Raw genomic sequence first — 10,807 nt, 5'->3', positions numbered from 1 at the left:
TACGTCTTTATGTTTTTATCTGAATGGCAAACTTTTGATTTATACTGGCGATGATTATACAGGTAAAGTCAGACGCCTTCAACACCTCTACCAGCCCGAGTCTTCCCTCCACTCCCTCTCTGCTCCTCCACCCGCCTCTCCCTCCATTATTTTTTCCTCCGTCTCCCCCCCCCCACCCAACCTTCCTTCTCTCTCCACTCTCTGTCTTCCTCTACGATTACGCTGCTGACCATCTTGCCACAACTCTGCTTTTCATTTGTCTATAATAAACTTTGAAAGACTCATGCTGTACCTTTATATTTTATTCACCTCTGGAAAAACATGTATGCAACCTTCATTTACCTAAGAGCGATAACTTGTGGCTGGCCAGACATGTGTTATGATGATTTACATTGTACATCATCATAACATATGTACTGTATATGAAGTTCCATACAAAATCAAGCAAAAACTAACATTACCCAACCTACTGTAGATATAATTTGGCTATTTTATGTTGGGAAACGACGTCGTAAATGAAGCAGAGTAAATTTTACAATAAATGAACAATATCCACTAAGTTCTGGGAATAAAAACAAAAGGTTATCCATATTTGGCAAAAATGTCAGTTACTTTTTAAAGCTTAAACGGCGATTATCCTTATTTAATGTGACATACATAAGTATGATGTTGGCTGAGCACTCGGTGCACATTAACAGTGTTTCCAGAGCGTTGTGATAATACTGTACTCCCAAACTGTCCAAACACTGCGATAAGCCAGCTGGTGCTCGACCGAGTGACGCCACTAACTCAGCCAACGGTGTTGGGAGCTAAAGCACTGGACAAGTGGCGGTAACGATCAAACATTCGCAGCTAATCGACATTCAAGTTAATAGGTTCACTCTACTGTATATCCTGACAATGGTTGCTTATCACCCTGAAGCCAAGAACGTTTCTCATGACAACAATGGTGACATCCGTTTACACGACCACAGACCGTGCACAGTGGAGGTACACGAGGGAACTATGTGTGACAATACCTTCAACCCTGGAGTGCCAGAGCCTTCATCAGCTCAGGCCTCGGAGACATTCAGTAACACAAGCTTACCAATAGAAGAGGCATACAGGGGCGCCTTCTTCTTTGCCAGCGTGCTGGGTCTTCACCATGCCCGGCGCGACGCAATCGGCCGTTATGTAATCAGCAACCTCAGGATCATACCTATGATCATCTTCATCAGTATGTGTTTATTGGGTCTGGGCTTCACGGTGCCTACGCTTCTGATGGTGTTCGGACCTATACCCTTCTGGTTCACGGTGATATTGTTGCCTTTCTTGGCCGGCTACGTTTTCTGTATCTTTGTCTATATCCAGTCAGCCCTACTCGCTCGAACCATGATACACTATATGGAAGCTATCAGACCTTTCAGGGTACAGGTGACCTTATTTACCCGTTTAATCATGATGGGGGCATTCGTGTACCCCACTGTGATCGCCTTGTGCTCTTTAGTCATGGTACCGACCTGGAATGCGTGGCTAAGTTTCCCCTCTATCATGGTAATGTCCGTCTTACCAGGCGCGCTCGACGCGTACATGGGTTGCTTTGTCATGACCATCCAGAAGTCCTTAGTTAAATTACAGGAGAAAGTGAGAATGCAAGCCACTTGGACCACCCAGGCGGTGCAGCTGCTGACGAATGAATGGTTCCAATTGGCTCACATCCTCAACATTCATAATGAGGTACTGCAACACTATTTATTATGTACTTACAGTATAATGATGCAGTACTGAGATTACAGCCGTAAGCTTAACGGTTGAAATATCACTGCTCAGAGGTCAGTAATCCATATGGAATTCATGGTCCTGTCGCAGGTATTTAGTACTCGGGTGATGATGCGCCTGGTGCTGTTGATGACGCAGGCTATGGCGCACTTATTCGTGTTCTGGGCGCTACAGAACTTCCAGCACGATTGTGTGATTGTGCTGGTGGTCACCGCCGCTCCTCTCACAGAAGTCGTTCTACGCTTCCGCAGACTCTGTTGGTTGGGCCAACAGATCCTCACGGAGGTAAATATGTTTTGTTTCTGCCTCCATCTTTAATTATCTGTCTATCTACACCTTTCATAACAAAAAACTTAAGGTAAACAATGTAATCTCTACACTTGACCAGCCAATACACAAGAGGAATGGAAGCAGTAAACATTTTCATAGCACACTGGCGACCTGGAGCATCACTGGCCAGGTAAGCCCTACTGTATAATTGTTGAAAACTAATAGATACTTTACTTGGTCTAGTTCCTTTGTATTTATCTCTTAATTTTTAGCTGCTCATGATTTGTGTAATAACAAATCTAGTAACGCACTTTGCATGTGTTTGTGTGTAGGGTGAGAAGGTGCTGGGGTGGGTGAGGGAGGCAGCCTACGCTGCAGGTGTGGGCACTCGGGAACACGAGGCTCTCATTGTGCTGATTGCCAGGATGGAAGCAACACCTCTTGCCGTACACAACTGGGGCATGGAAAGGTTAGTTCTGTCCTTCATTAATGTGTACCATATAATGAATAAATAATTTATGCTTTAGTAAGTTATAGTGCACTATAAGTTTTCAGATATAAAACACTATACAAACTATTGGTATTATTTGTTTGGTTTATTCTTCTCCCCCATTCCTTGTCCTCCACGTGAAGTCTGTCAGCCCGAACGCTAGTGTCGCTGTCTAAGGTGGTGGTGACCTACCTGGTGGTGCTGCTGCAGTTCTGTTCCTACAGCTCCTCCCTCAACCATTACGTTCCCAATGATGCCTTCGTGTTCACCGCTTACGACCATTGCTTCTGCAGTAACAATACCTCGTCCTAGAAGAACACCTAGCCTGGCCAGTCACGCTTCGCAACACAACACACTGACGCAACAGCTGTTAACGTGAAGAGCCCTTCATCACTCTCACCACAAGACCTGCGAGGAGAGGCAAACTGAACTTAGTGTCCACTGTCTTACCCAATGGCATGTGCCATCCTCACCATCATAAGTCAATGGACCCAGCTAATATTAACCAATAGCTTTAAAACCGTTATTTCTAACTAAGGAACAGGAAAAACAACAGAAGACTTGGGTAAATCTACCGTTATCTGTCCTGACCAGTGCGGCGCTACCTCTACTGTTATGACAGATGTTCATAATATAGGGTTACCATACTTCCGGTTTTTCCTGAACATGTTCTCCTTTTTGGTCCTCAAATCTCCGCTTTTTTTTTTTTTTTTTTTTTTAGTATGTAAAAATATTCGCGATTTTGCCCTACTCGTTCTTCAAACAACTTCAGACGTATGTGTGTACTTTTGCATTTCCAAGTGTTGTCGAGGTACATTAAAATTTGAATAATTAAAACATTGACTTTTGAGGTCATAATACTTGTTCGTATTCATATATAGCCTACTCACTGTAGACGATATGTAGAAAAACTTTTATATTATATACTCACTGTTACTCGTAGTATATGCTCATGTTGTATTAATGACTTTAATGTATTATATACTCTTGGGAAAATTCAAATACGGTAACCCTAGACATACTGTATACTGTATCTATACTGAACTGTCTAATTTGATAATTATAACCCTGAACTGTATTAAACATGTGAAATAAAAACAACACAAAGGTTTGAGTTTTCTTTTAATAGTTATTATTCATGAATAATATCTCCCGCCCCATCTCGGTCTTGACAACGTATTTGCTCTAATCTTAAAAACAACCAAACTTGAAATGAAGAAGTCAGGGTAATTCCGCATTGGTGTAAAGTTCTCCGACCAGAATCAAGATTGTAACGTGTGTTGTGACGGACATCTGGTTAATAACAATGCAAATATCCGAAACCATATAAGTGTCAGTATTACCCAATCAAGCACACAGTATCTGGTAAAATATAGAACATGTAACAATGAATTTTGAAAGATGATAGTGCCACGTGCCAGAGCGGTGTGTTCACTCTTCCCTGTCCTCCCATAATGAAACTTTTCCATGAGGGATCGTACGGGAAACAGCACACTGAATACTAACCCTTCAGTACACAGACACAATCTGACTGCTCTTAACTTTACTAATCATATCTTTCTTCATTAGCATAATCAACTTAACATAACCTCCCAGCCTAATCTAACCTGACCTTACCAATCTAACTGAACTCAACTTAACCAAAGAAAATAAATTCTTATATAATTTTTTTTAGCCAATCACAGGACATGACTTGCTAGTACGAAACTTGTCTTCACTCATTACAACCAATCAGGGCGTGTAACTCCCTACAGCTATTTAAATAAAAAATTCAATGTGGACCGAAAAGTTTATTGCTTTAAAAAAAAAATAACGTTCGTGATCGGAAGGATTAAGAGATTGAAAGTGATAATAACTGTAATACAAAGACATCCGATACGCAATTTTCTGTGTATCATAAAATTATTCCATTAGCCAGACTATTAGTGGAGGCCATTAGTTGCGTCTACTTAACGACCCCGATAAGAACGTTATTTTTGCTGTCCAGTGCAGGGTGAACGACTTTGGCTTTAAGTGTTATTAGTGTGGGTGACTGTGTACATCCCGCGCCGTTACACAAGCTTGGGAAGGTCGACGTGGACCAGATGCAGTCTTCAATTCCTTCTGGCAAGTTACCATACTGAGTTTACTTTTAATATTTTTTTTATCATGTTTTCTTGGCGTTTTAATCCACTGCCAGTGATGGGAAAGTCTTGTTAGGCTACCTGTGATGTGTCCTTGTTAGATGAGGCTACCTGTGATGTGTTCTTGTTAGATGAGGCTACCTGTGATGTGTTCTTGTTAGATGAGGCTACCTGTGATGTGTTCTTGTTAGATGAGGCTACCTGTGATGTGTTCTTGTTAGATGAGGCTACCTGTGATGTGTTCTTGTTAGATGAGGCTACCTGTGATGTAGGTTAGGTGAGGCTATCTTTGATGAGGGTCTTTGTTAGGCTAGGGTACGGTGATGTGTCTTTGTTTTTGTTTTTTGTAGGGAAAGGAGGAATGAAGGAAGATTAGAGGTGGGGGAAGGAAGTTATAGTTCGGAAATTGAAGAAATTCAGGAGGAGGTAAGAGAGGGCGGGCTGACCGCCTAGCTAAGCTAATAGTGTGTTAGGGTTGTGTCATGGGTTAGTTATTGTCTGCCGGTACAGGCACTAGACATCCTACCCTGTCCTATTTATGGGTGTTTTAAGGGCCTTATTTCATATTCCGCTGACCCTACTGGCGGATGCTGGTCTAGGGAGGTTGTCTATTGCCTGGCCGTGTAGATCGGGGGTGGTAATGGACCTTTTGAGATTTCGTAGCTTTTTAGGAACCATGTATGGTTATTGTTGTCATCTGGTGGGAGTCTTTGAAGGAGTTTTTGCTTTGATCGTTCTATCCTTTGCCAGATTCTGCTTGCCAGGGTGTGCAGCTGCTGGTTGATGGGTTTCATTCTCAGGTCTCTATGTATCTCAGCTGTGGTTCGCCTGTGACGAATCTTAGGACTTCATTTTGGACCACCTGTAATTTTAATATTTGAGTGGTGCTCATAGCATGAAGAGGTATTGCTGGGTAAGTTAATATCGGTGTGATAAATGATGTCACCAAGCGGAGTTTTATTTTCTCAGGAAGCGCTTTAAAGCGGTGTAGTTTTCTCAGCTCTCTTCTTGCTTTTTCCTTCCTGCTGTGGACATGATGGGAGTAACCTGTCGTGGATATATGTAGACCCAGGAGGGTGCCTCTGCTTTTGTATTCTATCTGGGCATTATTGGTTACTAATGGATGGGTTTTCTTTCTGCATAGGGGTATCACTGTGAATTTCGGGAGACTGGTTTGGATTTTCCATTGTTTTTCGTAGTTATTTACCCTTTCTAATTCCCGCCTGGTGTTGCCGACCTGTAACGCTCGCGATTTTCCTTGGTGTTGTTATTTGAGTGATGTCGTCTGCATACATAATATCTTCGTTACCTATTCTAGTGGGAGGCAGGGTGTCACTTGTGTAGATAATATATAGGGTGGGGGAGAGGACACTTCCCTGAGGGACTCCACTCATGAGTGGGAAGGTCTCTCCTGTGTGTTGTCCTACCCTCAGTCTAGCATTTCTGTCGTCCAGAAAGTTGCAAAGCAACTTTTCAATGTTGGTGGGAAGTCCGAGTTGGAGGATCTTATATTTTAGACCGTCGTGCCAGACTTTGTCAAATGCCTTCGCTACATCCCGGAGAGTTAGATTACATTGTCTACCACTCGCCGCGGCTCTGGCTATGTTTTCGCATGCCAGGGCTATCGCTGTTGTGGTGGACTTCCCTTTCCTGAACCCGAATTGTCTGCAGTTGACTCTGTTGTTTCCAAGTGATTTCTCAGACGGTTATTGATGATTTTTTCTAGGATTTTTCCAGGTACTTCGAGGAGGGAGATCAGTCTGTAGTTTAGTGGGACGGCAGGGTTCTTTCCTTGTTTTGGTGTGAAGGTAATAATGGCCTCTTTGAATTTAGTTGGGAAGTAGCCCAAGGCCAGGCAAGCGTTCATTGTGGTTCTCAGTCTCTCCATGGCCGGGTTGTTTATGTGGCTGAGGATCTCCTTGGTGATGCCTGAATAACCAGGGGCTTTATTCTTGGTATTGGAGATGGCTCTGTTGAGTTCTTCCGAGGTGATTGGTTTGGACAATGGGCTGTCCGCTCTCAGATCCTCCCGTATGATTTCAGGGGAAGGCTGAGTGCGGTGTATCTGACCCCGGAGTTCATCAAGGACGAGCTCCTCGTGGGTACCATCGAATCCCCTATTCTCTTCATTAGTGATTCGGAAGATGTTCCTCCATATGTCACTGAATATGGGTTCTTTGTCTTGGTCGTCATATATTTTACTTCCTGCGTGGTCAGTTATATATGATGACTCGTTATGGCTGCAACCTTTCAATCTCTTAACTCGACGCCAGAACTCTCCTGGATCGTTGTACTGTATGTATGCGAGAGTTGTTCAACTATTTCGGCCCATTTAAGGTTGCTTTGTTCCAGAGATCTTGTTTTTATTTCCTCCCGGATTCTTCTGTATGTATTGTACCTTACGATGTCCCAACCATGGGTCTCGGCTCTCTGTTGTAGCAGTTGGAACTGGTTTGTGAGGGCTATGAGTTCTGGAGTCTGTTGTGGGTGTGGTTGAGTTCTGTTGCGTTTGAGAGGCGTGGCCTCCTGGTAAGCTGTTCCTATGGCTTCACACCATGTGTTGATTTCTTCGTCTATTATGTTCACCGGCTGCCTGTCTATGGTCTGCAGGATTGTCATGCCCTTGACCTCAAGTTCGGCTGTAGCTTTATCGTTGAATAAGTCCCAGTCGGTCTGCTTGGCGATTCTCCGTGGTGGAGTTGGTATAGTTATTGGTGTTGCTGAGATGGTCATGATTATAGGTAGGTGGTCGCTGGAGGTTACAGGGCCTTGTTCAAAGAGATAATTGTGGAAGCATCTGCCGTTTGTTATTGTTATATCTGGAGTAGTGGCTGAGTTCCTTCTGTAGAAAGAGGGGAAGTCTGGGCCTATTAGTTGGGCTTTTTTGTTTGTTATGAAGCCAGCGAGGCCTCTTCCAACATTGTTAGTTGTCCTCTTGCCGTCTAGTAGAGGATGTCTGGCGTTCATGTCTCCAATGATGTAGGTTGGGTGGTGATATGATAGGAGTCTGTGGAAGTCCCCGTAAGGCAGGTAGTCCCTGCGGTCAAGTTGATTTGAACAGCGAGAGTTTCAGAGGTGAAGTCGTCTATGATTCTGTGGTGGACATCTCTTTTTACGGCGATGGCCACCCCGTCATTTGGCTCCTCTGATAGATTGGATTCATGGATCATGTAACCAAATATTTTCAGTTCCTCAGCCGCCTTTTGACCGTGTGAGTTTATGAGTATAATATCTGCTTCGACTTGGTTGTATTGGCTGGACATACTGAATTTATTAGTTCTCCAGTGGAGGACGTTATGTTGCATTATTTTCACTGCCTTACGAAGGCTAGGCTACCTGTGATGTGTCTTTATTTGGTGAGGCTACCTTTGATATGTGTTTATTTGGTGAGGCTACCTTTGATGAGGGTCTTTATTAGCAGGGCCGGATTCAGGAGAGGGCAAAGTGGGCATCTGCCCAGGGGCCTCCACATACAGTATTACAATATTTTATTTACTGTATTTGTTTATTCATTTGAATTATTTTTATTTTCATTCTTTAAAATTCATGTTTATTTTTGACATGTGCGGTAGTAGCTATATCAGGGCTGGTCGACTTGAATCCACATGAATGACTCCAGTCATGTCTCACTTTTGTGTGTGTGTGTGTGTTGGGAATTTGTACACTATCAATAAATATACAGTTAATTAAAAATTTCTCAATGTTCTAATTTCCTCAATATAACTGCATATGGCTTCAAAATTCTCCAAAGAAGTGTTCAAATTTCACAATTTTCCCGGGGGGGCGCTGTAAGCCCCCAGAATTCCCAGATGTTTAGGCTCACTTCACTCGCCACCCCACCCTCTAGGGTAGTTATAATGAGGGAGGCCTCCACAAAGAGGCTGCCCATGGGCCTCCACAGGTCTAAATCCAACACTGTTTATTAGGCTAGGGTACTGTGATGTGACTTTGTTAGGCTAGGCTACCCGTGATGTGTGTCTTTGTTAAAGGAGGCTACCTTTGATGAGGGTCTTTATTAGGCTAGGGTACTGTGATGTGTGTCTTTGTTAGGCTAGGCTACCTGTAATATGTGTCTTTGTAAGGCGAGGCTACTTTTGATGAGGGTATTTGTAAGGCTAGGCTATCAGTAATGTGTGGCCATATTTTTTTCACTAGTTTACGGGTGGTGAGCCTCGGATATAACAAGTGATGACAATTGAATCGCCATATATTTTCACCCATTGCCCATTGTTTGTCATCATGCAAATAAAATTGTATCATATGTAGATAAGACACCCCAGCTTGTTTTGCGCGATGCTTACACATCCCATCCCAGCCCTTGGGTGTTTAATCATCAGGTGAGCTGGGATGCCCTATCTTCATGTGATTCAACATGATTAAAGCCCCACCAAACACGTTCCAGAAGCTGCAGGAATGTCAGCCCAAACAAGTGACTCTGGTGCTGAGAGCGAGGCACCAGAAGCCAAGATTCCAGATTCCAGTAAGAAGGAACAAGAAGATGGCGAGGAGCTGCCCTTCATTGAAGCCTTCAGTGTCGTGTTTAATGTGGCCAGTTGCCTTGGTCTTCATATTGTCAGAAGAGACGACCTCGGTGTGTATAGAATAAGTTGGTGGAAGGTAGGGACATCTTTGTTGTCCTTGATCAATGCGACAATTGGTTTCCTGACAGTTGGCTACATCTACCTGTATACAGGCATCTCTTACTACCAACAGGTCATGCTATTGCCGATCGTATGTGGATGTTTCTTCTATTTTTACGGATACATCTTGTGGATGCACACATTCCGTGATTACATTAACTACCTAACCGTACTGGAGGCCAACAATCTGAAGATTAAGAAAAATGTCTACCTGCCACTCATCATCATCGGCATTGCCGTTTACTCCTTTATTTATACTTGTTGCCTGTCCTTAACCGCCCTCTTGCCCAGAGAAACTGTTTACGAACTTCAAAGTATTTTATTTGTCATATCCTTCATCCCCAGCTTCCTTGATCTACACATGTTTTCCTTTGTGAAGTTACTGATAACAGCTTTGGCCAAGCTAGAAAAGAGAGTACGGGGAATCGAACACTGGACCACAGACGACGTCAGCCTAGTGGCCCAAGAATGGCTACGCCTGTGCAATCTCTTCCACGAACACAACAAGGTTGGTTTCACACACAGTCAATTACTTTTTGCAGCATTTTCACTAACAAGTGCACGAAATAAATTACACGTTAATTATAACCGCCCCTTCTAAAGAGATACTGTATATCAACTCTGATTCCATAGGCATAGGAGTTTCCGTATCAGATATGAAAACTTCCGTTCCACAGATATAGCAGCTTCATTTCCCCTTATAAAGCAGCTACAACTCCCCAGTTCCTTAAGTTAGTTTTATCCATCTAAGACTCTAAGTCCTTTGACTCAATACTGTAGGTTTTATGTTGTAAACATAGCAACTTGTATGCTCTTGAGAGCAACCAGTATTTTTTCTACATAGCAGCATCCATCCTACAGAACTTCCAGTATCCTCTGCACATTCGCCTCGTATTGCTCATGGTACAAGCGATGACATTTATGTTCTCGTTGGTGGTGTTGCGGCCGTCAAAGTCCTGCCTAACCCTGATGCTGCCTACACTTGTGCCCCTCGCCGAACTCTCCATCCGCTTCCTCTGTGTTTGTCTCGTTGGCGAAATTCTCCGCAAAACAGTGAGTAAACATAACGAAGAAGTTTGCATCAGGATGAGTTTATAACTAGCGATCACTAGGATGTAATCATGCCATACATTTCTGTAGTTTTGCTTAAAAACCTGAGGATTTTGATTGGAACATTAAATACTAGCTGGGGGTAGCCAGCATTTCCTGGGTCTTAAGAATTACAAGGACAACTCATAGCCTATAGCCTATGTCTGTCTTTGGCCAAAATTAAACTCACCAACAAAATAAGTAAAATAAATCATCTAAAAATGCCACACAACCCTCCCACAAACAGCCCTGCCTAGCTAACAAAGAGAATTGGAGGCACACATACAAAGATGAATGGACAATGAACAAAATGGAAATACTCCTCCTGCTTAAGCTCGACTCCTCTCCCAGTCTGAGACCATATGTTTCAAACTGCCGGAGATTCTGTTGAAAATTAAGGATGAACAATAAATACGTGTAATGTGAGAGTAAATTTT

At 43.1% G+C, this 10,807-nt stretch overlaps 1 protein-coding gene across 1 annotated transcript; it reads left to right on the top strand.

Moving 5' to 3' along the window:
• Positions 1-9,048: 9,048 nt before the first annotated feature.
• LOC121870195 lies at positions 9,049-10,379 on the top strand. The gene is made up of 2 exons (XM_042371960.1): positions 9,049-9,789; positions 10,143-10,379. The coding sequence occupies exons 1-2, from the start codon at positions 9,055-9,057 to the stop codon at positions 10,377-10,379; spliced, it is 972 nt and encodes a 323-aa protein (XP_042227894.1). The 5' UTR covers positions 9,049-9,054.
• The last annotated feature ends 428 nt before the right edge of the window (positions 10,380-10,807 follow it).

Source organism: Homarus americanus, unplaced genomic scaffold, assembly GCF_018991925.1.
Source record: "Homarus americanus isolate GMGI-L3 unplaced genomic scaffold, GMGI_Hamer_2.0 scaffold32583, whole genome shotgun sequence".
Lineage (NCBI taxonomy): Eukaryota > Metazoa > Arthropoda > Malacostraca > Decapoda > Nephropidae > Homarus > Homarus americanus.
Note: the sequence above shows the minus strand (reverse complement) of the source record. Positions and strands in the feature narration are given on the sequence as shown.

Coding starts and splice junctions, on each gene's coding strand:
- LOC121870195 (XM_042371960.1), top strand. CDS start 9,055: ATGTCAGCCCAAACAAGTGACTCTGGTGCTGAGAGCGAGGCACCAGAA. Junction 9,790..10,142: donor TCTTCCACGAACACAACAAG/GTTGGTTTCACA, acceptor TCCATCCTACAG/AACTTCCAGTATCCTCTGCA.